This window comes from Oryx dammah, unplaced genomic scaffold, assembly GCF_014754425.2.
Source record: "Oryx dammah isolate SB20612 unplaced genomic scaffold, SCBI_Odam_1.1 HiC_scaffold_26, whole genome shotgun sequence".
Classification (NCBI taxonomy): domain Eukaryota; kingdom Metazoa; phylum Chordata; class Mammalia; order Artiodactyla; family Bovidae; genus Oryx; species Oryx dammah.
In genome coordinates this window covers 34,744,223-34,771,496 of record NW_024070210.1, presented here as the reverse complement: position 1 = coordinate 34,771,496, position 27,274 = coordinate 34,744,223, and the positions used below count along the sequence as shown (strand labels likewise).

The 27,274-nt window shown below is 34.8% G+C and overlaps 1 protein-coding gene across 5 annotated transcripts in view; it reads left to right on the top strand.

The window, feature by feature from the left end:
- The window catches only part of KTN1 (kinectin 1), a 106,739-nt gene that overhangs the window by 57,053 nt on the left and 22,412 nt on the right, over positions 1–27,274 (top strand). For 3 of the 5 annotated variants that reach the window (XM_040226382.1, XM_040226384.1, XM_040226383.1), the window contains exons 18-34: positions 542–610; positions 7,851–7,885; positions 8,306–8,396; positions 9,342–9,410; positions 10,010–10,047; positions 10,720–10,810; positions 10,960–11,028; positions 12,233–12,270; positions 12,841–12,931; positions 13,009–13,077; positions 13,537–13,574; positions 15,361–15,451; positions 18,687–18,755; positions 19,751–19,788; positions 21,266–21,356; positions 23,349–23,435; positions 26,956–27,045. In XM_040226382.1, coding sequence (XP_040082316.1) covers positions 542–610; positions 7,851–7,885; positions 8,306–8,396; positions 9,342–9,410; positions 10,010–10,047; positions 10,720–10,810; positions 10,960–11,028; positions 12,233–12,270; positions 12,841–12,931; positions 13,009–13,077; positions 13,537–13,574; positions 15,361–15,451; positions 18,687–18,755; positions 19,751–19,788; positions 21,266–21,356; positions 23,349–23,435; positions 26,956–27,045 — 1,164 coding nt within the window. The remainder of the gene's footprint in view (positions 1–541; positions 611–7,850; positions 7,886–8,305; positions 8,397–9,341; positions 9,411–10,009; positions 10,048–10,719; positions 10,811–10,959; positions 11,029–12,232; positions 12,271–12,840; positions 12,932–13,008; positions 13,078–13,536; positions 13,575–15,360; positions 15,452–18,686; positions 18,756–19,750; positions 19,789–21,265; positions 21,357–23,348; positions 23,436–26,955; positions 27,046–27,274) is intronic. The other 2 variants (XM_040226386.1, XM_040226385.1) reach the window with 1 other exon arrangement.

Sequence of the window (27,274 nt, the reverse complement as noted above, 5' to 3'; positions counted from 1 at the left end):
GTAGTGCTAGTTTCTGTTCATGGCCAAATATCTTGAGTATTACCGTAAAGTATTCTGATTGCATGGGTGCATCTCTGCATGCAGTAAGATTTGCTTTTTTTTTTTCAATTTGTGGGGTTTTTTTTTTTTTTTTTGCTTACTTAAGTAATCCTGTAAGTACTCTCTTATGAAAGCAGGGTTTCCCAGAATTCATTGGGACAAATTGTTAAACTTAATACATATGAAAGGGTTCTAAGCCTAGTGTTAAAACATTTGGGATAAACCACATGACTGAATTAGGGGGGCTTAGTAGAAACTACTTTTTAGATATCATACATGTACTTTATACCATTACTGTATTCCTATACCCTGGAAATATATTCATTGAAACCAAAAAATGAAGCCACCATGAGATTTGCATTCTTAGGTCAGTATATGATTCACCTCTTACTTTATAAGTGCTTATAGTAATTTTATGGCTTTGATTTTTTAAAAACTTACTGAAATGGTTGCTTTGTTAATTTTTCCTAATAAAGCAGTAAATTGAGATTCTTTCTTTTAGATTCTAAGTGACCAAAACAAAGCATTACAATTAGAAGTTCAGATGCTACAGACTCTTGTTTCTGAACAGGTATGGCTTTTCATGAATTATAAGTTAGAAATATCCAATGTATAACAAGATATGTTTCTTTTCAAATAGTAATCAACTCATTCATTTTTAGGAATTTCATTTAAATGTAGATATGTCTTTTAATTGCATTTCTAGTCATCTTGTGCTAGTCAAGTATCTAAATTGAGGAAAATTTACATTTTCTTCCTTAGAAGAAGCTATAATGTGAACCTGTTCATAAGCACCACCCCCACACCAAAAAAAAAAGTTTAATAGGATGCATAAAAATAATTTCTTTAAATCAGTTTGATACATTTTAGCTCTCAGGATAATAATCCTTGGACTTTGGGAGCTTCAGTTATTTCCTCTCAAACAGTGTGGATTCTTAAAAAGAGAATATGTTTGAAACCTACTTTGTTGTTGTTTAGTTGCGAAGTTGAGACCGATTCTCTTTGTGACCCCTTGGACTGTATGTAGCCTGTCAGGCTCCTCTGTTCATGGGATTTCCCATGCAAGAATACTGGAGGAGGCTGCCATTTCCTTCTGCAGGGCATCTTCCTGGCTCAGGATCAAATTCGACTCCTGCATTGGCAGGAGGATTCTTGACTGCTGAGCCACCTGGGAAGACCTTGAAACCAATACCAGCACTTAAAAGCAGTGATGATCAAATTGTTTAATTTTTCTAAGGCCTCTCATTCCAAGTCGTTTACATTGAGATTTTATTTACATTCTAAGCTCGTTAGAATTAAATGGGGGAGTTTATATATAGTTGAGTAGCCTAGTGCTTTGTGTATAGCAGACATCTTAAGCCTTAATTCCTTTTCCTTTAGAATATTTATTTTTCCCATCTCATCTCTACCTGCTTCTGCCATGGTACTTCTTTTTGTATTTATAGCAAGCCATCAAAACTATAGCAGCCTGAATAAGCATGGCTCCATAAACTCGCGCCCCAGGTGATGTCTGTTCTATGGCTGTTCCTAAGAGTTGCATTCATACTCTTCTAAATATAATTCTTCAAATTCTGGTTTTTAAAAGTATTCTAGAAACACGTCATATTATATGACACATTAAGATAGAAGCCTTGCATGTTTCTCTATTACTGTTAAATTTGGACACATTTTATTAGAAGCTGAAATGTAATAATAGCACTTCCTTTAGCAGATGCTTGCTTTCTTTTTATTTTAAAATTCACATCTATGCAAGTATTGAATTGGTGTAAGTGGCTGTGCCAAATGCTGTGGAAGTATCTTGGAAGTATTTTGTTAACATCCACTTGGCTTGTTGAGAATTAATCCATTATTTCTTATTTTCCTTCCCCATTAAATATGATGTTAAGTGGTTTGCATATGCTTTATTACTTTATGCTTTATCTTTTCCAACTAAAGGTAATAGAAGAGAAAATGCTGAGTGAATAATGTTTAGTGCAGGGAGGTAACTACATGCCAATGTAATGCTCAATTGGTATTTCATTTTTATTCTTAAATCTTACTCCTGTTTCCTTTTGTTGTGGTATGGCTTTTAACAAATGTAATATTTCATCAGTTACAGATTTTTTTCTTCCTTCTCAGTTTATCTCCTGAAGGGTGGATGTATCTTAGTCTCTGGTTACAGTTTAATTGAAGCCATCTTTAATTTTTAGTGTTATGTAAAGATTCTCCCAGTTGTGAGATATAGCATTGGTGACTTGGATTAGATAAAATATGATAGATATTTTTTGGTTGTCTTAATTCTTATCCAGAAAAGCAGAATGTAATTCTTTTTTTCAGTTGGTTGTCAGAGATTCTGAAACATCTATTTTAATATGTAAAATTTTAAACTTTCTAAAATTAATTTCATGGGAGGTAAAATAAATACTTAGAAACTCTTCCATCTGCCCTGCTGCTGCTGCTAAGTCGCTTCAGTCGTGTCCGACTCTGTGCGACCCCATAGACGGCAGCCCACCAGCCTCCCCCATCCCTGGGATTCTCCAGGCAAGAACACTGGAGTGGGTTGCCATTTCCTTCTCCAGTGCATGAAAGTGAAAAGTGAAAGTGAAGTAGCTCAGTCGTGTCCGACTCTTAGTGACCCCAAGGACTGCAGCCTACCAGACTCCTCCGACCATGGGATTTTCCAGGCAGGAGTACTGGAGTGGGGTGCCATTGCCTTCTCCACTTCAATCTGCCCTAGAATTAAGGTGCTGGTGATTCTTAGTTAGGTTTCAACAGAGTACCTGGATCTTTTCTTTTCAGTTTTATTCTGTGTTTAACATGATACTCTTCATCAGTAGATAAGAGTAAAACCATTAGCCTTAATTTTTTTTCCCTTAAGATAACATGATACCCTAAGAACTGCCATTCTAACATCTTACATAAAATTCCCTATCGTATGTGTGGAGTTAATATTTTTTAAAATCCCAATTTCTTTCTTTTTTGGGGGGGTTTGAATTGTATTTTATTAAAATACTTTTTATTGAAGTATAGCTGATTTATACTTGTTTTAGTTTCTGGTGTAAATAAAAGGGATTCAGTTATACATATATATATATTCTTTACATTTTTTCATTGTAGTTTCTTACACAATATTGAATATAGTTCCCTGTGCTATACAATAGGATCTTGTTTATCTAATCTTCTTATTGGGTCAGGCTTCCTTCTATAAAGCTTCTGTGTATTTTTAGATATTCTGTTAACATAACACTGAGCGTAAGATGGGTTGTTTTTTTTTTTTCCTTTTAAGTAAAGTTGAGTTTTATGAAGAACAGTCCAAAGAAGAGAATTCCATAGCCACATTTTAAAATTTATCTAAAAGAACTGTTTGATAACAGAGAAAACTCATGTTTTAAGATTTGCTCTTTGACTAATTTTTAGAATTTTTTCTCTTGTTCTGAAAACTCTTAAAAGTCTAGACAGCATATATAATGCTCAAAATCCTCCAAGCTAGGTTTTAACAGTACATGAACCAAGAACTTCCAGATGTTCAAGCTGGATTTAGAAAAGGCAGAGGAACCAGAAATCAAATTGCTGGGATCTGTTGGATCATAGAAAAAACAAGAGAATTCCATAAGAATATCTAATTTTGCTTCATTGACTATGCCAGAGCCTTTGACTGTGTGGATCACAACAAACTGTGGAAAATTCTTCAAGAGATAGGAGTACCAGACCACCTTACCTGCTTCCTGTGAAACCTGTATTCAGGTCAAGAAGCAACAGTTAGAACCAGATATGGAACAATGGACTGGTTCAGAATTGGGAAAGGAGTACATCAAGGATGTATATTGTCACCCTGCTTATTTAATGTATTTGCAGAGTGTAAACCATGCGAAATGCTGAGCTGGATGAAGCACAAGCTGGAATCAAGATTACTGGGAGAAATACCAATAACCTCAGATATGCAGATAACACCACCCTTATGGCAGAAAGCGAAGAAGAACTAAAGAGCCGCTTGATGAAGGCAAAAGGGAAGATTGAAAAAGCTGGCTTAAAACTCAGCATTCAAAAAAGTAAGATCATGGCATCTGGTTCCATCACTTCATGGCAAATAGATGGGGAAACAATGGAAACAGTGAGAGATTTGATTTTCTTGGGCTCCAAAATCACTGCAGATGGTGACTGCAGCCATGAAATCAAGAGATGCTTTCTCCTTGGAAGAAAAGCAATGACAAACCTGGACAGAGTATTAAAAAACAGAGACATTACTTTGCTGACAAAGGTTCATATAGTCAAAGCTACAGTATTTCCAGTAGTCATGTATGAATGTGAGACCATAAAGAAAGCTGGGCGCCGAAGAATTGATGCTTTTGAACTGTGGTGTTGGAGGAGACTCTTGAGAGTCTGTTGGACTGCAAGGAGATCCAACCAGTCAGTCCTAAAGGAAATGAGTCCTGAAGATTCACTGGAAGGACTGATGCTGAAGCTGAAATGCAATGTTTTGGCCACCTGATGGGAAGAACTGATTCATTGGAAAAGACCCTGATGCTGGGAAAGATTGGAGGCAGGAGGAGAGTGGGATGGCGGAGGATGAGATGGTTGGATGGCAACAGCGCTTGATGGACATGAGTTTGACCAAGCTCTGGGAAAATGTGAAGCCTAGTGTACTGCAGTCCATGGGGTCGCCAAGAGTTGGACACAACTGAGCGGCTGAACAATAAAAAGGCATATGACTGTGATATATTTTTGGTTGTTATGACTTCTGTCTTATCTTGGCAGACCAAAGAGCCACCTGTTTGGTTTTTTCCTCTGGTCATTTTTATTGTCAGTGCTAGTGAAAGAAGAGATAAAAGATTAGTATAATTTTAATTTCTTTCATTTCCACCCTTGTTTAACCCCTTCCTACCCAGCAGTCAGAATTCCAAGTGACAGTTGAGAGATGAGCAGTTTAGTTATAAGAAAAAATTTCAGTCCCTTTGCCCCATGGATTTTTATCCTGGAGGAAAAGGTTGAGCTTATTGAAGCAGAAACCAACAATGGTACCAAGTTGTTGTTTCTTTGGGTGTAAGAAGCAGAAAGATAACAAATACCAGGTAAGGTAGCCTGCTTGTATACTAAAGAAGAAAAGACTTATGGACTGTAGCCTACCAGACTACTCTGTCCATGGGATTTTCCAGGCAGTAGTACTGGAGTGGATTGCCATTTCCTTCTCCAGGGGATCTTCCCGACCCAGGGATCGTACCCGGGTCTCCCGCATTGTAGACAGACGCTTTACCATCTGAAGGGAAGCCACCAGGGAAGTCCCCCAATCTTGTGAATAGATCACACAAATAAATCAGTCACTAAGATCTCATTTATTCAGAATAAAACAAAACTTTTTTTGGGTGGGGAATGTCCTGAGCTGTCTTTTTTTTTTTTTTTTTGGCACATTATGGAAAAGACCCTGATGCTGGGAAAGACTGAAGGCAGGTGGAGAATAGGACGACAGAGGATGAGATGGTTGGAGCAAAGGAACAGTATGACTTTTTATTTTTACTCTGGTACTTTTGCCAGATTCAGTGGAGCTTGGTGGGCTACAGTCCGTGGTGTCACAAAGACTCGGACAGGGATGAGCAACTAACACACACACACACACACACCCACAACAAGATCATTAAGTAAAGATGGTAGAATATTTTTTCCTCTTTTGCCCTGCAGCCTTGTATTTTATTGAAGAAAATTTCATACTGTATAAGATGTAGTTTTGAAGATCATCCAAGGAGGAGAAAACTGGGTTGGATTAGATTAATAATATATAAAGTTAAAATACTGGATTGATACTAAATTGGGTCAGTTTAATACAATTGAATATTCATTGAGCAATTGACGAAGAGTACTTAAACTGTAACCTTGTTAAAGTATATCCAGTCCACTAAATTTTTACTGAGAGTATGCTAGGTACTGTGCTCTAATGCTAAGGCTATAGAGATGAATAAGACTTGATTCCTGCGTTTGAGAATATGGGTGGAGATGGCTGTATACACAGAAAATTGTGATGGATAAAATTCTTCTTTTTTTCCAAAAATTGTTAAAATGTGGATAGGTTTAGATGAAGAGAGAATTCTGTCTGAAGGAGAATAAGGATGAAGAGGCAGAGAGGGGACAATTAAACCTGATTTTGAAAAAAGCCAAGAATTTGCTGAGCAGCTAAGTGGAAATCAGGGCTAAGGGAATACAGTATTAAAAGTCATGGCAGTGTGTGGAAAGTTGGCATATTCAGGGCGTATTGTGGAGGTGTAAGAAGAGACGAGCTTGCTAGGGCCTGATCATGAAAGCTGTGTAAGGACCATGAGCTTGATCTGTTATGTGGCTGTGCTGCTGAAGAATGTTGAAAGAATGAATAAGCATTTGTCTGCTATGTTAGATGAATCATAATGGTGTCCATGAGGTGTTTAAATTTATGTGGTAGTGAAGTATGCAGAACTAAAGGTGTAGTACAACTAATTGATTAAGCTACATATAATTAAGACTTAATAGTATCTTTTTAAAATTGAGTTACAATTGACATTAATTTCAGGTGTATAACATAATAATTTGACATTTGTATTACTGTTAAATGATCACAATAAGTCTAGTTAACATCTATCATCATGCATGGTCGCAAATTTTATATTGTTTTTATGTGAGATAGGATTCATGAAAAATAAAGATGGACAAAAGTCATCTTGATGAAAGGTTTATAAACTTATTGCATGATTTAGTTTTCAGTTTACAATCATGATTTAATATATTTTTGACATCTCTTTCCTTTCTAGTGGTAGGAAAGTTTTTTTTCCCATTGAGAAGTTCTCCTGTACCCCTCACAATATAATCCTTGTGAACTAGAGGCAGGGTATTATGATATTTGAGATGTGTAAAGCTGGAAACTTAACCTAAGGTATTGAAGAAAACAGTTAATTTTAGAAATATTTAATAAATGGAATCTTAGGACTAGGATTTGGTAATAGAAAAATTAATAGTAGTTGTGAAAAATGGTTGTAATAATGGTTTTAGTAAAATGGGAAAAAATTACAAAACTAGTAGAATTAGGAGAAAGCAGGTAGGGAACAGAATGGGTAGAAGAGAATGTTGAAGGGAAAAAGACCCTGAACCTGTTCTGTCAAGTTACTTAGCTGCCTGAAGGCCTAGGACTTCCAAGGGGGTGCCCCACTTCTGGACATACAGTAAACTATAACATTGAGGAATTTGTGTGTTTTGGGGGAATACTAGAAGATGGGTCAAAGATGGGGACCAGCTCACATGTCATGTTTTAATGTAACAAGGAGACTATGTGCTTGTGTTTCTTCTGCGCTTGACAGTCAATTTTAAAACATTCTGTATATTGACTTAGGTGGTGGGTGGTTATGTGAAATCTGCATGTTAAAAATTCATTTAATTGAACACGGGTTTTGTACACTTGCGTTACACCTTAGGTGAAAAACAAAAATGAAAAAGAGCAAAGCCTCTTTCTTGGCTTACAAGGCCTTAGAGCCTTGGAATTTTAGATTTGAAGAATTAATGTAAAGGAGAGGCAAATTCTCTTCTTATTCTTAAGATTTTCTTTTATGGTAAATAAAAGCTTACTCACAAGGGTAAGTTTGGGCATTTCCAGCCCATTTTATACTTCATCTTTGTCTTTTGTGTAGCTCGTCTCTTGTATTTTCTGAATGAAAAAATTCTTTAACTATTAGCAGTCTTTAAATATGGATCATCTTCCTAAATTTTGGATCTATTTAATACTAAACAATTTTCATAGAATTCTATTTCTAAAGTAGTTTTATTTCATGCAAACTTGGTAAAAGTATCTTTTTTTTTTTTTTTTGGTGATTTTGTTTTAGCCTAATAAAGATGTTTTGGAACAAATGGAAAGATGGTAAGAGATTAAAATTATTTTTAATATTTTAATGACTCATTTCTACCAAGTCTGAGATAACAGAATGATTAACTATATTAATGTAAATTCTTAAAATTTTCTTTGTACTTCATAAAGGGAAGAGAGTGATGTACTCTTGATTGCTTTGGCATTACATTAGGTTTATGACAGTCATGTATGGCCATGATTTACTTGTTTAGGCTAGCATGTGAGCATGCATTACTTGAATACATTTTATTTATTGGCAAAGAGGAAGAACCCTTGGACCAGGACTGAAGATCATCAGAAACCTTTCTAGAATTGAAAGTTTATAAAGAAGGATGGGCATAAGAGTTAATCCGTGTCAAATATTTATTTAGAAATCATGTCATTTTTCCTTGAAATATAGTTCATACATGTGTTTTAAATTTATTATTTCAGCATTCAGGAGAAAGATGATAAGTTGAAGACTGTAGAAGAATTACTCGAAACTGGACTTATTCAGGTGGCCACGAAAGAGGAGGAGCTGAATGTAAAGCAAATTGTGTATTTGTTTTACCTGTGATTATTTAGTGACATGAAGAGTTTTCGCTGTAATGTGTAATATTTTTCCCATAGCTTTTAGTTACCCACATTTAATGAATTTATATGATGTTCTTTTTTCATTAAATTTAAGATTTTATTATAAATAGAAAAATGTGTGGTTGACTGTAGCATTTACTGCCTTAATGAAGTACATACTGTTAGTATGGTTTCTAGTGCTTTCCCACCTCCACCCACGCCTGAATTATAACCAAACAGTAACTAGTTATAATAGTAACTAGTGGAGTTGATACGTTCATGAAATAGTGTTAGAGACCAGAGAAAGGAGAGAATGAAGTTCCATTTTACGGTTATCATTAGCCTTGCCTGAGTGTGTGCTAGGTTGCTTCAGTCATGTCTGACTCTTTGCAACCCCGTGGACTGTAGCCCACCAGGCTCTTCTGTCCTTGGGATTCTCTAGGCAAGAATACTGGAGTGGGTTGCCATATCCTCCTCCAGGGGATCTTCCTGACCCAGGGATCAAACCCACATCTCTTATGTCTCCTGCATTGGCAGGTGGGTTCTTTACCTCTAGCACCACTTGGGATGCCCCATCGTTAGCCTTAAGTAACTTAATTTGAATAGGATTGCTGGAAGAAATAGGGTAAACAGTGTATTTGATTTTAAGGCACGAAGTAACTTGACAAGTGGTATACTTTGTGGTTTTCAGGTTGTGGAAACATAAGTAGAAATACTTGAGAGGATAATCAAATTAAAACTCTATTTGGCTGGCTCTGGAAGTTATAGAATTGTAGACATGTAGAGCAACTGAGATTTCTGGGCCTTCAGAAGGGAAAAGAAGCAGCTAGAGAAAAATGAGAAGCTACTGTATTTTGAAGGTAGTTGTTTTTTTCAGAAAATTAAAGTATGTTGTACTTATGTGTCTTTGAAAAAGGCAATAAGAGCAGAAAATTCATCTTTGACAAAAGAAGTTCAAGATTTAAAGGCCAAGCAAAATGATCAGGTAATATGTTAAATAGACCCTATAAGTGTTCTCTTTTAAACAGTGGGCATACCTGGTATCAAATACAGTAGCAACTCTTGTTTGTTCCTCCCTTCCCCAACATGGCATTTGTCATTTGTAGTTTTAATCTGTGATTGATTGGTGACTTGATTGTGAGTAATAGGAGCTGCAATTTAGTAAACGCTGACTTTATGGCAAACACTGGATAGAGTACTCTAGATAGCATGTCCTTGCTCATTACTGTAATGATAGATGGTTTTGAATATACATATGTAAAGTAAAAATTCTAAATAATAGTAAAAGAGGTTACTTATCTTCTCCTTATATGGTTAGGATCATTGAGTTAATAATTTTAATATTTATATACTGATTTTTCTTTTGACCTACACTTACCATAAGTAGCTTTAAAGCACCTTACTTTCAAAGTGCTTTTCATAATTCTGACATTCAAAAAAATCTGGAAAGAATTAATTCCCAGGTTTATTTTTCCCAGATTTTGGTATAGTAGAAATTTTAATTTGAAAAATAACATACTTTTCTATTTATGGCCCATTTATATTTTGAGCATATTACTAAGTAGGATACCCTCCTATTTCTAGGTTTCCTTTGCATCTCTAGTTGAAGAACTTAAGAAAGTGTAAGTAATGACATTATTAAGCTGGGCTTTTTCTTTTGCTCCATTTTCTTCGTGGTCGTAAGTCTTACTTTATTGTGCAGTTGAGGTGGCTAGGATTTTTTCATTGTTGGAATAAGGACACTTAGCTGTGCTTTCCCAGTGCAATTTGTGATTGTTAAAAATCGGTTTCCATGATGGACTGCCATTTATTAACTTAGAGTATCAAATTGTTAATTTTTTAATGCAGTAAGAACTATTAACAAACAGGTTATATTGAATAGAGGTCAGTTCTTTATATGTGTTGTTTTCTTGAAGTATCTGTAAGGTTTAATGCTATAATTGTATATAAGTTCTGCTATAGCTTTCAGAGCTCTCTAGAAGCCTATATTGTTGAGAGGAACTCAGTTCTCTCCAGTATTCTTTGGAATACAAATCTTAGGTTCCCTGTGCTCTTTTGAAGCATGTCACCAGCTTCTCCTTGTGTGTATAGGCTTCAACCGTCTAGTAGTTACTGCTTAATTCTTGTTTAGGAAGAACTCTTAAGTGTTTTTTCCTGGCTGCAAGTTGTTCTTTTACTTAAAATGGGGAGAATTGATTTGGTGAACTTGTTCATGATTTGGTGCTGTTTTTGTATCTTAGTGGTGGGTCTTGATGATTTCTGTCCACGTTTAACACTGCATTTCCTTATTTAAGGATCCATGAAAAAGATGGAAAGATCAAGTCTGTGGAAGAGCTTTTGGAAGCTGAACTGCTCAAAGTTGCTAATAAGGAGAAAACTATTCAGGTATTGAGAGAGATAAAACCTGTGTTTTGTTTTTTTGTTTATCAACTTTAGTGAATACCATTTAATTTCATGTGTTTGTCTGTACATTGCATTTTATGTCAATTTCTGTGTTTCCATTGTCCAATCTTGTCTGTTTTGTCATTGTCAAGGATTTGAAACAGGAAATAGAGGCTCTAAAAGAAGAAATAGGAAATATCCAGCTTGAAAAGGCTCAACAGGTAAAAATCCCAGAGCCATAGCATGACAGATTTATTAGTGTATACGTATTTATGAACTATTTGGTTTTTTTCTTGTTACTCAGAAAAAAACTTTTTAGTAGTGTGTTGTAAGTATGTTGAGTTTTGTGCTTATTATTTTTGCCTGATTTGAGAAAATGTTCTTAATATTTGAATCAATATACCTTTTAATTGTTAAAGTTCTTTTTCTGGGAAGTTTTCTGTAGTAATGTTTATTTTAGTTTGCCAACTTAACAAAACACTTTGGTAAACTTTTTTTTTTAAATGCATGTTCCAAAATATTTTTACTATATGTATTACTCAACCTTTGCCTATAGAATAAAGTACAGATTTCATGGCGGTATTTCAGAGGTAGATGTGGTTACTGGAAATGAATGTGTGGTTTCGGTGAATTTAATCTGATCAGGTTTCATTGAAAGAAATACTGAGATTGCACGGAAGAGATGATTCATACATTTATCCAACAGATTAATTTAGAAATGTTCATTCAGTTCCTCCTACTTACCAAGTATTATTTGTTGGAGATAATGTGTTGAGTGAAATGAGGTATGAGGAAATGATTAAACTCCTAACAGAGACTGAGAATTCAGAAAGCCCCCTCCTGAGGAGCTGATACCTAAGCCAATATCTGAAGGGACTGTGAGAAGACAGTGGGGAATAAAAGATCCTGTTGTATTGGGTATGATAAGAAGAGGAGATTGAAGGAGAGCATAAGGAATGCTCCAGTATTATTATCTGGAGAATCCCCATGGACAGGGGCCTGGCGGGCTACAGAGCATGGGGTCGCAAAGAGTTGGACATGACTGAGACTAAGCACACACTTACGTAAAGTACTGTTGAGGAGCTGGCCTTGGCGACTGGGAGGGAAAAGTGCTCTGACATTGTGGGAGGTATGTGGACAGTTAATATTCTAATTTTCACAGTTTTAGAAGTGTCACTTGCCTTAGACTTATCATTCATAACCGTATTGCTTGTCTCTTCTCCCCCTACACACCCTTGTAAAATTTCTCACTCTTACTGTCATTGGAGTCAGGAGAGGGTGAAATCAAGTCATCTCATTTTGACATGAACAATTCAACTAGGATCTTTGTGATTTGAAATGTACACATTTTAAGGTTTATCATAAGTGTAGTAAAGTAAACTGAAAGAAAATGAGTTACTTTTTTTCTGCTGCTTTGCATTTCAGTTATCTATCACTTCTCAAGTTCAGGAACTTCAGAACTTGTAAGTATCATCTTCCTCACTTCCCTTTAATATTTCTTTCCCACAAGTTAAATATAAAATTATAATGAAAATCCTAACTCCTTTTTATTTGATTTAAAGTAATATTTTAAAGAACATCAAATTATATCTTAAAGGCCTCAAGGTCTTAAATTTTTCATTAGACTTTAACCTACAGGTTTACTGATGGGAATGGGGATACAGTGGAAGTCTTATTTTTCTGGTTTATAATCTAAATATGACCTTAAACTGATATGTTGCTCTTTGCTCATTTTAATAGCCACTGTGAAACTGGTTATATATTTCATACCCAGACTAGTTATAATAAGCTAAATTTGCTGGTATTGACTTAAACAATGTGTTAATGGGTGGGAATAGAGCTGCTTCTCAGCTTGATGTCTCCAAAATCTTATATGCCTTTATACATAAGATATTTACTTTTTTAGCTTATTTAATCAATTTGGGTTATGAGTACAATCTGAAATATACTTTTCCAATCTCCAGTACTTTTACTTTGTTTAGTCTTTGGTCATGTAACATTTTCATTGATAGTTCTTATTAACTTACTGCTAGATTAAAAGGAAAGGAGGAACAGATGAGTCACATGAAGACTGTTTTAGAAGAGAAGGAGAGAGACCTACACAATAGAGGGAGACGGCTACAGGTGAGAAGTTAAAGATAAAAGGTAACATCCTTTTTTACATTTCAATATCAATTTTATTCAGACTTATTCTTTTTCAGGATCTTCAAGAAGAAAACGAATCTTTAAAAACTCATGTTCAGGAATTTGCACAGCATAAGTTTCAAGAGGTATAATATAAAAAGATTGCCAGCATATTTTATAAAAAATGTACTAGAAAATAAAGAAGTTAATATATTCTCCTGAGATTTTTTTTTTGCCATAAAAATTACTGTGGTATCGTAGTTTTATTGTTGTTGATAAAATAAAATTAACTTTTATTCCTGTCAGATCTATCACTGCCTCATTTGTGAACCTGAGTCTAAAGGCATTTCCTCTCCTCACTTTTTCAGATGGACTCTCATTCTCCTTTTTAAGTGTTTGTTGTTTAAGTGGTGTATTAATCTGTAATCTGTTAACAAATGGATATTAAAAATTAAAGAAAATTCATTCTTTGTTTTATGAATGGCTCAGTCTTAAATCTACCACAGATAGTTGTGTTTTTATTTTATTGGTGACTGATTCTATAATATGTTGTAGAATCTGATCTTTTTGACATTAGAATTAAAAATGTGAAATCTGTTTCTTAGGCATGTTCTGCATCACAATTTGAAGAACTTCAGATTGTGTAAGTATACTTTTAGCTAGCATTTTAAAGAGGAAATTTTCAATATTTTCTTGAATGTCCTTGAATATTATGATGAGTTTCTTCTAAGTCTTTAACTTTCTTGTTAGGTAGGAATTATAATCCAAGGGTAAATAAATCTGTTTGGTGTAATAAAACAGAGACCTTTCAAGTGCTTTCAGATACCTGGAGACTATCCTTTCCAAACTCTTCAAATGCATTTTCTATTAATATAGACTGGTTTTAAGTTCTCTGTCTCTCCCTATTTTTGAATGAAGTATGAAATTATTATAAAGAGAGGTTAAATTTATTTCAAATTAAAATCATTTTTATTACTTGAGAGATCAACATCTCTGAATTAACCAGAAGATAATCTTAGCCATAATCTTGATAGTCAACATGGAATCTTTCTATAAAAGTAACTTGCACTTTGGGGAAAGTAGTATCTTTTGTCACATCAGTCATATTGTGCCAAATAGTAAGAATATTCAGTCTAATGAGCCGAATAGTAAAAATATTTAATCTAAAAAGCATGGGCTTCCCAGGTGGCACTAGTGGTAAAGAAACCCACCTGCCAAGGCAGGAGACAAGAAGAGATGTGGGTTCGATCTCTGGGTCAGGGAGATCCCCTGGAGGAGGAAACAGGAACCCACCCCAGTATTCTTGCCTGGAAAATCCTATGGACAGAGGAGCCTGGCAGGCTACAGTCCATAGGGGCACAAAGAGTCAGAGACGACTGAAGTGACTTAGCAGCAGCAGCGTACATGCAGTGAGCAAAGGAAGTATTAATCTGTTCATACTAGAAAATTTTTATCCTATGAAGTCTGTTCTCTTAAATTGGTCTAAGTGGTAAAAAGTATATCTGGACTTAATCTTTTTGGCCTTCTATTAATTACTTTTAAGAGATTTTTGCTTAGATATGATCTTTTCAGTCTTTATTGTTGTTTAAGAAGTGGCTCTTTGAAGCTGTTATCTTTAAAGAAGTAAAATATTGAAGATATTTATTAAGTCTTTGTCTTCCTGAAGAAAAAGGGGATGTCTCTTTGTGGCACTAATATTGCTCATTTGTACAACTGTTTATCTTGTGGGCTTGTGTAACTGTCAAGGTGCTTTTGTGTCATTTGCAAATAGAAAGCTGAGAGACATGTTTCAGGCCTGTTGTTAGTGGTATGGTGGTGGTGGTTTAGTCACTAAGTCGTATCCGACTCTTGAGACCCCAAAGACTGTAGCCTGCCAGGCTCCTCTGTCCACGGGGATTCTCCAGGCAAGAATACTGGAGTGGGTTGCCTTTTCCTTCTCCAGGGGATCTTCCCAACCCAGGAATCGAACCCAGATCTTCTGCATTGCAGGGAGATTCTTTACCGACTGAGCTACAAGGGAAGCCCTCTTAGTGGTATATAGATCATTAAAGTATGATTTTAGATTTATTTCTACCTCACATTAAAAAATTAATGCAATATTTGGGGGAGCACTTTTAGGTTTACAGAGAAAATTGAGAGAGCAATACAGAGAATTTCTGTATACCCTCCCCTCTCATTTCTCTTCTCATTTACATCTTATATTAGTGTGGTAATTTGTTACAATTCATGAGTGAAGTCAGTATATTGTTATTAACTGTCCATAATATCCATTAGGGTTCAGTTTTGTGTGATACATTCTGTAGGTTTTTGGCTAATGTATGATGTGTCTATCATTATAGAATCATAAAAGGAAAAGTTCATTGTTCTGAAATTCTTCCATGCTCCTCCAGTTCACCTAACTAAATAAAACATCTTTGTAAATATTCTAGGTTGAAAGAAAAGGAAAATGAAATGAAGAGATTAGAAACTATGCTAAAAGAGAGGGAGAGTGATCTTACTAGCAAAACAAAGCTGTTACAGGTACATGTATTTACTTAGAATTATCATGTGAGTTACTGTCTTTGCATGTTTGAAAACAATTTTAACTACTAAAGAAGAAGATAGAATACAAAATGACATTCCTTCCCACCCAGATACTGGGTCTCATTCCTCAGATAACTACTGTCACTTGTTTATATATCTTTTGAGTAAGTGCCCATGCATAAAATGTGTGTGTGTGTTTAAATACACTGTATTTTTAATCATACACACTTTTGTATTTTGCTTCTCTGCTCACTCAGTTAGTAATCTTTCTGAGATATTCCCACATAAGCACATTTTTATCTTAATGTTTAATGATGTTGGTATATTTTTTGTATGATTGTATTATTATTTATACCACCAGTCTTAGTTTATGAACACTTAGATTATTTAGAGTTGTGTTTCCTATTAAAACAATTCTGTGGTGAGTATCCTTAATACACATACCTTCTGTACTTACAGTGCCATGCTAAGTTGTTTCAGTTGTGTCTGACTCTTTGCTACCCTAGGGACTATAGCCCACCAGGCTCCTGTGTCCCTGGGATTTCCTAGGCAAGGATACTAGAGTGAATTGCCATTCCCTTCTCCAGGTGGCCTTCCTGACACAGGGATTGAACCCACGTCTCTTATGTCTCCTGCCTTGGCAGGCTGGGTCTTATACAGTACTTGATCTGTATTTAAAATTCCTGCAAGTGAACTTTTGGGTGAAAGTTTTATGCAGAGGGTTTTTTCTCGTCTTGAAAGTGATAATTAAAATAGAAAGTAGTATCACGTCATCTTCATGGAGTTAGTATTGAAAGTCGTGATAAACCTTTGTTTTGAAGTGATAGGAGATTTGAGATGTCTGCATTGTCCCGTGCATGTATGTGAGAGTTGGACCAGAAAGAAGGCTGAGCGCCGAAGAAGTGATGCTTTTGAACTGTGGTGCTGGAGAAGATTCTTGAGAGTCCCTTCAAACCAGTTAATCCTAAAGGAAATCAATCCTGAATATTCATTTGAAGGACTGATGCTGAAGCTCCAATACTTTGGCCACCTGATGTGAAGAGCCAACACATTGGAAAAGACCCTGATGCTGGGAAAGATTGAAGGCAGGAGGAGAAGGGGATGACAGAGGATGAGATGGTTGAATGGCATCACTAATGCAATGGACATGAGTTTGAACAAACTCTGGGAGATTGTGAAGGACAGGGAAGCCTGGTGTGCTGCAGTCCACAGGTTGCAAAGAGTCTGACACGACGGAGCGACTGAGCAGCAACAACGTTGTCTCACATACTTGTTTTCACATTTTCTGCTCCAAGGGTTGGTTCTGACACATTCCCTTTTGTTCCCAAGTAGATTCATTTAAAATTTTGTCAGATGATGCTAAATTGCCCTCTCAAGTATTTTTACTAATTTACACTCTCCAATAGACTGAATTACAACTGAACAACTAAATTACACTCAATTAAACAACTGAACTACAGCAACTAAATTACATTCTGCAACAGAGAGCCATTCCTTTTCATCCTCGTCAATACTGATGAAGATGAAGGATTTGATATTCTGCTTGAAAGATGGTTAGATTATTTTAATTTATTTTAGTTTAGTGAGAGAAGTAGAGCTCCCCAGGTGGGCTCATTGGTAAAGAATCCTCCTGCCAGTGCAGGAGACGTAGGTTCAATCCCTGGAGAAGGAAATGCCTACCCACTCAAATATTCTTGCCTGGGAAATCCCATGGACAGAGGAGCCTGGTAGGCTGCAGTCCATAGGGTTGCAAAAGAGTTGGACATGGATGCTACCACTGACTTAGTGACTAAACAAGAGTGAGAGAAGTTAAGCACTCTTCATTTGTATATGAGTATTTGTAAACGAGTTTCCTAATTTCCTCCTCTTGGTTGACTTTTTTAAAAACTAATTTAGTAAGATCCTTTTTACATAATAAGAGAAATTAGCCTTCTGTCATATGTGGGGCAATTTAAGTTTTTCTTTTGACTTCCTTTGTCCCCTCCCCCGCCACCTTAGAAGTTTAAAACTTTTATGTACTCAGATATAAGTAATTTTCTGAGTTTGAAGTCTTGAATTTATCTCTCCTTCTGTGATCATAAGAATGTTTTCACATGTTTTTTTCTAATACTGTTTATAATTTATTTATTTTTGCTTAGATGTTTTATTCACATGTAATTTAAGTTATGAGATTAGCATTTCAACCTTAAAAAACAAAAAACAAGCTACATTTTTAAGTAATCTGTTATTGCTTTACTGCATTGGTCCCCCCCCGGCCCTTGCCCCAGTATTTGAAGGCATTTCTGGCTGTCACAGCTGGTCGAGCAGTGCTGCTGCACCTAGTGGCTGGAGGCTGTGGATGCTGCTAAACACCCTACAGTCTGTAGGACAGTCCAGTTCCATTCCGTCGCTCAGTCGTGTCCGACTCTTTGCGACCCCATGAACCACAGCACGCCAGGCCTCCCCGTCCATCACCAACTCCCGGAGTTCACTTAGACTCACGTCCATCGAGTCCGTGATGCCATCCAGCCATCTCATCCTCGGTCGTCCCCTTCTCCTCCTGCCCCTAATCCCTCCCAGCATCAGTCTTTTCCAGTGAGTCAACTCTTCTCATGAGGTGGCCAAAGATACTGGAGTTTCAGCTTTAGCATCATTCCTTCCAAAGAAATCCCAGGGCTGATCTCCTTTAGAATGGAGAAACCCCACACAAAGACATATCCAGTATAAAATTTCAGTAGAATTTGCCCTACTGATTTGAGGTATCACCCTGTAGTAAATTCCTGCAGGTGTTTGGGTTTGTTTCTGGATTTTTTCCATTGAGACATACTCACTCCCCAGATAGTACAGAATAATTTAATTATTCCAATTTTATGCATGTGTGTGTGCTAAATTGCCTCAGTAGCATCTGACTCTTTGTGACCTTATGGACTGTAGCCTGCTAGGCCCCTCTGTCCATGGGATTCTCCAGGCAAGAATTCTGGAGTGGCTTGCCATGTCCTTGGGCCTAAGGGATCTTCCCCACCCAGGGATCAAGCCTGCTTCTCATCTCTCTCCTGCATTGGCAAGCAGGTTCTTTACCATCTTGCCACCTGGGAAGCCCTATTCTAATTTTATAAAGTGTTTTAATATAGGGCTTAGTATACTGTTTGAAAATCTTTATTATTTTCGATTTTCCCTGGCTTGTGTGATATGTTTTAAAGTTTATATTGAAAATAAAAAATTTTGTATTCATGTTTAATTTTTGTTTAAATAGGAAGTACAAGATGAAAACAAATTGTTTAAGTCCCAAATTGAGGAGCTTAAGCAACAAAACTACCAACAGGTAGGTTCTGTTAGATGCCTTGCCTTTTATTTATGTGGTAAAAATTTTATGACTCATGACTTTTGCCTTTTCATTGTTTTATTTATTTATAACTGTTTATCAAATTTCCTAAAATATAAAGCAGTTTGCTATGTCATAGCCAAGATATGGTAATCTATAGTTTATAAAGTATCCACAATATATATATATATATATTCCAGCTCTGTTTTGTATCTGTGTCTATGTTTTCAGATCCTTTAGAATGCTTTCCTTAGGAAATCAGATAAAATCCTTTAGAGGTCAGTTTAAAACTGTGTATGCCTTACTTCTTCCCCTTTTCTCAGAACATCTACAATGGGAGAGAAACTAAGAAATGTGTAATATTATAAGTAATAATTTACCACTATTCAAAATACTTTTTCAAAGTATAATTCTGTTTGGTAAAAATATGATGTGTATTTTTTTAAATTAATGTTACCAAAATAGTCTTTAAATTAATTTATCTTATGTATGTTTTGAAGGACAAAAGAATTAGCATCCTTGTCAACAAGAAGTTTATAGTAGTTTAGTTTGGGAGATTGTCATTAGGAATACTGTATATGAAGGACTATGTACATAATATATAAATATTATGCAAAATTTTTTATATGCAAGTTACCTAAGCTTTCCTTCATTAATGGTTTTATTTTTTTTACTTTTGGAAACTTAACATAGTCAAATATGAATTGTGCATTAGGAAAATTTAAAGTATTAGCTAGTGCTTTGCATCTGATAGGAAACTAATATATATTTAAGTGAAAAGTTTTAAGAATATAGTGACAATGAAGATTTGATTTAACATTCAGTACGTTTCATAAATGTGTACATGTTTTTATTAAAATTACTTTTTGTTGGCATATCAGTTATTCTATAGTTTTACCTTTGGTGTTGTCTTAATTTATGTCTGAGAAGAGTTTTAATTATTTGCAGTCTTCTGGAAAGCTTTGTTTTAAAGTAACATTGAACTCTTTTAATAGGCATCTTCTTTTCCCTCTCATGAAGAACTGTTAAAAGTGTAAGTAATAATTTTTATTCACAATTTGAAAAGTGGTAAATTTTTGTTACTACATAGTTCTCAGATAAGCAATTTAATGTAATTGCAAATACTCCCCTATAGGTCTATTTGGATTTCTTGGATAGTAGATCAAAGACCTTAGCTATGTCTTTGGCTGAGCTAATGTACCTTTTATGGTATTAAATATTTGGATTTCTTTGAACATTTTGTTGAGTGTGATACTGGTTTTTCAGGCATTCAGAAAATATCTAATCACATATAGCTATACTTTGAAGCCTTTGCTAAGTCACCTTAAATTATCTTACTTATTCTACTGGTATCATTATAGAATTGAACCATGCAAATTTTCATTTAGCTTCTGCATTAAAAAAACAAATCTTGTAATCTTTATGGTTGCTCTCTTTTAAGGAGTTGTTTTTTTTTTTTTTAAGCTGAAACATTTTTATTGTGGGTCTGTATTTTTCTCTAAAAGACTATATTTAAGGTCATTTCAGATAAGTTGGTATGCTTCAACATGTTAAATGTCAGCCACATTAAGTATATTCATTGATATATCTATACGTTCTTCCATCTTGACTTGTTTACAAAGTTGGTGGTTTACAAAGTTACTAGTTTAGAATTATTTACTGTTAAATTGGGTCTTGAGTTTGTCTATGTAGAGCAAGGGTCGGCAAGCAAACTTCTTTTTAATAAATGGCCTGATAGTGAATATTTTAGGCTTTGTGGGCCACATAGTTTCATACTCTTTTTTTCCTTTATTCCCCACAATTCTTTAAAAACATAAAATCAGGTCTTGGCTTGAGGTCCATACAAAACTAGACTGTGGGTCTTGCCCAGAACTCTAGTTTATTAACCCCTTATATAGAGCCTTATTCTTAGGGAAGAGGTATTTGTAATTTAATTTTCTACCCTAGCTACTTCTCAGCTATAACAGAATCAGAGTGTAAATCTTTGCCATTTCTTCCTGCATTTCTGGGAAGTAACTAAGTCATTTGACAGAACCAAAATAACATGAATCTTAAGACTGTTATGAAAGTGAAAAGAGAACACCTACCTTACGTTAATGTCATACTTTTATTGTGAGTTAGCCACTGAAAGTCATAATTCATTTCATTACCTTCTGAACAAAAACATTTAAGGGAGTGCACCTACATCACTTTTTACTCTTGTGAAAATAGCTACTTCACTGCCCTAGTTAAAAATAGAAGTAACTACAACTATAGCAGTTCATGTATTCATGAACTGTTTCTTAGGGGATGATTTCTTTTTAGCATAAATGTCAACATATCATACTGTAAAGTTTTATTTATTTCTGAAAATGGATTTTCTGTGGTAACTGTAGTTAAGCTTAAAGAGTTTGCCTAGGTTACTGCATTTTTCAAAGCATCACCTACTTGCTGTTTTTATTTTGTAGTAACTAATACTATGTTCACTGTTTACCTAAAATACTGTTATATAAATCCATTTTCTGGTTTAGAATTTCAGAAAAAGAGAAGGAAATAACTGATCTCGAGAATGAGTTAGATTCTTTGAAGGATGCTGTTGAACACCAGAGGAAGAAAAATAATGTAAGCAAGTCTTTATCAGAATAAAGCTTATTATTATTATTTCACTGAAATCCATGGATTAGAATTCTTTTAATCTTTGTAGGAAAGTATTGTTTTGTGTGTAGGTTTTTTGAGAACATTATTGGGGAAATCACTTTATTAGAGAGTAGATTTTTTTTTTAAATGAATAAGTGAAAAGTCCATTTGTACACATCTGAATATTTAAATATTCAAGTTAGAATTATTATAGCTTCAGCTTAAAAAAAAAAACCCTATAGTTTACTTTCTGTTGAACTTTTACTGGAGAATTATTCTTTCAGCTCATTATCTTAAAGGCTTTTCTTTTTTTGACTGGGCTAGCCTTTTTGTAAACTATAAAAATAATGCCAGAATTCAAACTTAGTATTTTCAATATTTATGTATCTTTTGAAGTCTCTGGCACTTCCCTTTTTAAACTGAGAGGTGTTTTCAAATTTTGGTGATTTAAGCATGTTAGAGGCCTCACAACCTGAATACATTTAGGTTAGAATGGATGGGATAGTGCCCTGAGAAATATTGACAAATAGTAAATTTAGATAAGTTTCTTTAAGTCTCTCTGATCAGAAGACAACACTTTTAAGTAGAATACAAGCATTTTTGCTAGATGAAGAATTTTTGCACACACAAGTTTCATTGTTAAGACTTAAGCAACATTAGAAATGTTATTGAAATCTAAGCCAGTATTTTCTAATGAAATTTGATTTTTCAAAGTTTGCATTAATTTGTTAATTTAACAAGTTGACATGTTTCTGCTCCCCTGAGTTTGTCAAAATTAGGTACGTGAATTGCCTTTTGTGTGTTTGTAACGTTACTAATAGCATTGCTTGGCCAAAAAACCTGAGATGAATTTGCCAGTATTACTGTTGACATCTTAACTGTGTTTTATGATTGGAATTGTAAGATAAGGAAGGCATAGTAATGCCAGTTTAATGCAGCAGCAGCAGCAGTGCTGGAGGCATTGCAGCATGTGAAAAGAGCCAGGACACTGGAGGCCAGCAGATTGTGACGTCAGTCCGTTCTATTTCGGCCTCCTCATTTGCCTTGTACACGTGGTCATGTTTATTAACTTACCTGAGCTGTGGTTTTGCCATCTATGAAATGGGAATACGTACCTCTTCGGATTGTTATGAGGATTAATGAAAATTTATGTGAAGTGCCAGGTACCGTGTTGGACACACAAGTAAGCATTCAATACATAGTGGTTATTGGCTTTTTAGTTTTTGTTTTTAATCTTTTTAGATTTCTAAATCTGAAGAAAGATGGAAATATAGCAGATTGTCCTTAGTACTATTTGCTAATGAAATGCTGTTAAAATAGATCTTTCAGAGCTCAACTTCTTTCTCTTACAGAAGAATGGGTTTTATAGCTTTTTAGCCTTCCTGTTTGCCTTGATCAAGTAGCTTGTGCAGTTCCTGTCAGGTTGTTTTTTGGTATGCACATTTGACCATGCCAAGAAAGATAGAGAAATACAGTGAATTCCTATGTCATTCCTAGGTAGACTTGAAATTTGTTAAATCAATAAAACATATTTAGAAGAAAAATTGTTATGCTGCAGTAGAAAGTCCCATGAATGATACTGGGTCCTGTTTAAAAATCATATTTAAAGCCTTTTGTAATACTTGTGTATTTGTTCTGTCCTTAATCCTTTGATATTCGATGTACCTGAAATTATATTTGTAATCTTGGTTTCTGTGCTTACTTTTGAATGCTTTCTTCTTTGTCTTGTGTGCATAGTAATTACTTTAAAGCTGGCATATTTGGTGTGTATACTAAAACATGGGAAGTGGGCATCTTTATTTTCTCATTCAAACTTCTAAACATTGCTTTTTATTTTTTTGCTAATATACATATTTTCCCATTGAAATAATTTTGCAATAACCAGCATTTAAATGCAGTGCAAAATACTGATGAAGCAAAAAGCAAAAATATTTCAATAATGGATAAACTGAAATCATTCTTTCTAAAAATGATTAGGACCTTCGGGAGAAAAACTGGGAAGCAATGGAAGCATTGGCATCAACTGAAAAATTGCTGCAGGACAAAGTGAACAAGACTTCCAAGGTTGTAATGCTAACTCCTAGAAACGATCCATTGAACAGAGAAAATCTGCAGCTTGTCTTAAAATCCGACTAAAGCATTTAATTTTACTGCAATTTAAATATAAAATCTCCTTATCATCCATACTTACCACCTCTCTCATCTCTGCTTTTTTCGCCTACTCCTTGAAGCTTTAATTTTGGGCATGCGGTTTTGTTGTGATTACCTGATTTTTTGAGCTTTGGTGATTACTGCTTTAAGCTTAAGAGTCTCAGGAGGCCTATGCTACCCATGTAAGCACTTGTCAGACAGAGTGTACCTCTTGGGTTGGTTAAGAGAACTTGGTGAAAACTCTGAGCCAAAAAGATCTAATCTAATTAACAAACACACACCCAGTGGACTCTGCTAGATTCTCTGAGGCATACCAAGATGACTCAAACAAGGTGGAAAACGATGAAAGTCTTCAGAAGTACAGGGAAGGCATCAATTTTGGGTGTGTTGTTGGGCATGGTCCCTTAGAAGAGATGAAATTAAACTAGGTTTTTAAGTGGCTGGACAGTAATGATGCATATGTGTTTAATATACAGTATTAGTATAAGGGATAATTTTCTTAACTGGAGTATATAAAGTACTCCTGAAACATATATCCCCCCCTGTCTTACAAATGATTTAAGAATGCTCCCTGAGTTCAAGTTGTTCCATGGATTTGAAGATTTCTAATCAATTATAATAGAGAAGTTGAATTTAAAGATTGAGAGAAATAAATGGGGCAGTTTCAAGAATTTTGAAAATTCCTACCAAGAATAAATTTGGAACAGAATTATTGAATTTTTGTTATGGGTTAAAGTTCATTATGTTATTCAATTCAGCATTCTAGAAGTATCTAGAAGTATTCTAGAAGTATCTTAGCACATATTTTGTGTGCTAAGGTAATACATTGAATTTTAAATGTAGTTCTTTATGACATTTGAAGGACTTTTTTTTTAAAGCAGAGTAGAATTTTAATAAAAATTTTAATTAAATATATGTTTGTAGTTATATTTCCCTTAGTGTAATGGATTTGTGTTTAGTTATATACTTACTCATCAGGCCCTAATTTTCACTAAAACCTTGATTTGAGACAGCTAGCAAATACTGGGACCAGAGAAATCCAGGCCAGAGAACAGAGAAATCCAGGCCAGCTTGGACATTATTGTTTCCCTGTCGGGCCCCAGTCAGCTCTCTCAGCAGTAGGGGCTCTGTATAGTTTCTGATTGTTTCTATAACTTTGGTTTTCACTGTTAAGAGCTCCCTTTTAGCTTTTATTTTGTTAATGAGGCTGGTTATCTACAAAGTGCTAAACTCTTAATATCATGCTATTCCTACAAGAAGTTATATACCACTTGTCATAGGCATTCTTGCATGTTATGATTCCAAAAGAAAACTAGAATTTGTTTTACCATGTGTTTGTTGATGACTATAAGAATTTATCCATGTTTCAAACCTCATCACCAAATGCATGATGGCCTCTTGCATGGCTAGTGATCTATAGAGCATAGACTTTATACTCTTTCTCTGTTTTAATATGTGTATTTAGACAGTCCTGAGATAGCATAGGTATAAAGTGATACTGATGAACCTATAGACTACAAGTTGTACTATAAGGAGTAAATGTTCTTGAGGAGCCACTGTAAATGACAGGTTCACATGAAAGACATTTCACACACTATTACACTTAGATAAAAATAGTAAGGAAATTGTAATAGTAAGGAAGTAATGATAATGATGCAATTTTCAGTTCTATCTTTTCCAGATTTTAAGGTGGAATGGAAATTGCTATTCACAACCAAACTACTACGTCAAATGAAAACTTTTTACCTAACTTGTTAGTACACCTTTGTTCTTGTTAGTTACAAATTAGACACCTATTTCCTTCACTTAGATTATTTTTTCCTTGGGGAATTTTCAAAAAATTTTCTGTCCCACAGTTTCTCTTTCTAACTGATTTCCTTTAGAGGTTGCTCTGCTGCTTCTATGCTTTGTTGCTCAGTCATGTCCAACTCTTTGTGACCCCATGGACTGTAGCCTACCACTCCTCAGGCCATGGGATTTTTCAGGCAAAAATATTTCCTTCTCCAGAGCATCTTCCAGACCCAGGGATCAAACCCCTGTCTCCTGTGTTTCTTGCATTACAGATGGATTCTTTACCCGCTGAGCTATCAGGGAAACCCACCACTTCTATGGTCAGATGATGGAAATGAGCTCTTGATTGTTTCTGAATTAGCTGTTAATCATTTTCCTTAAATGAATGTACCTTATTTTATGCAGTTAGATGGGTATATTTCTGAAAAATAGTGGGCTTTATTGAGTTATTGAAAATATTCCATTAAAATTCATTGAATTATTGAAAATACTCTATTAAATATTCCATTTTTAAAATCCTGCCACTATTCTGAGTAAAGTAACAGCATTTTGTATGTACAGAATATGATTAATCTCTAGCTTCTTATTGTATAACTTTAAATTTTTTATACTATTAGATTTTCTTAAATTGAAGTGTGTGCATCTTAAATCTGTAACAGATCTTAAATCTATAATAGATTTGAAAGATCAGTTTAAATAATGGGGGAAAGATAGGCTTGAGATCTTGCTAGCTTGCTTGCCTTCTTGTCACCTGTTGAACTTCACCAGTGTTTTGAGATGATTTCCTTGGCTTTGTTTAGATGTGTATTTTTATAGATGTCTTTTTTTAATCTTGTAGAGATAATTTGAATATTATATATTATTTTTTGTGTGATCAAATCATTATCCTAATTTTGACAAACTGCAGCTTTGAATTAATCATTGATACCCATTACACTTGGATTTGAAATCACCAAATCTAGACATGCATTTGTAATACTTATCTTTAAATTTATAGCTGACAGAGTCCATGAATATGTGTCAGAATTAGTTTTCTTGATGTATGGCATTGGTGAAGTAGTATACCATTAATTTTTCCTCTTTCTCTTTACTCCTTTTCTCATATGTACACTTGTCAAATTTTGGTGGTTCTTTTTTCCCCTTTTGTTTAGCATAAATAGCTTCACATGACCTTGAAACTGGAAGTATCAAAGTTGCCATTTTAATCCCATGGTATTATTGTCCATCAGTGATGTATTTTTTGGAAAGAGACTTACCAGCCTCAGTTATATCACTCAGATGCATATTTTTTGCATGTAGCTTGTTTTAGCTGTAGGAAGTGTTTTTTGTTTTGGTTTGGTTTTTGAATTGTTCCTGGAGGGGTATCACTTGATGGCAAGGAAAATGTTCATATTGTCAGATATTGGCTTAGCTTGATTAATATAAGACATTACTTGTTACTTAGGATGCTTTTGAGATTTTGCAGATTTTTTTCTTATGTAAGCATTTTGATATTTCAGAATGGGAAATTTGAACATTTGTCAGTAATAAGAATTTAAAAAATACATTTGCCTTTTCTTCCTTTAAGCTTAAAAGACTGTAGCTTTTTTATTTTTCAATTCTGTAATCTTCTGAGTTTGATTTGGTGCTTCCTCTGCTTTAGGAAAGACAACAACACGTGGAAGCTGTTGAGTTAGAAGCTAAAGAAGTTCTCAAAAAATTATTTCCAAAGGTGTCTGTCCCTTCTAATTTGGTAAGATTATTATTTTTTAAAACATGACGTCTTTATCATTATTTAAGGAAGTTGTGAATAAGTAGCATTTGCACTCTGCGCTTGGTTTTAATGGTGTGCTTATCAGTCTTTCCCATTTTTAACCTAGGGTGTCTTGAGGACTTAAAATCAGTTAACTTGGTTCTAAATAATTTATGTTGTTTCAATTGCTACTTTATTATAATCTATAAAGTTTATATATAAGACATTA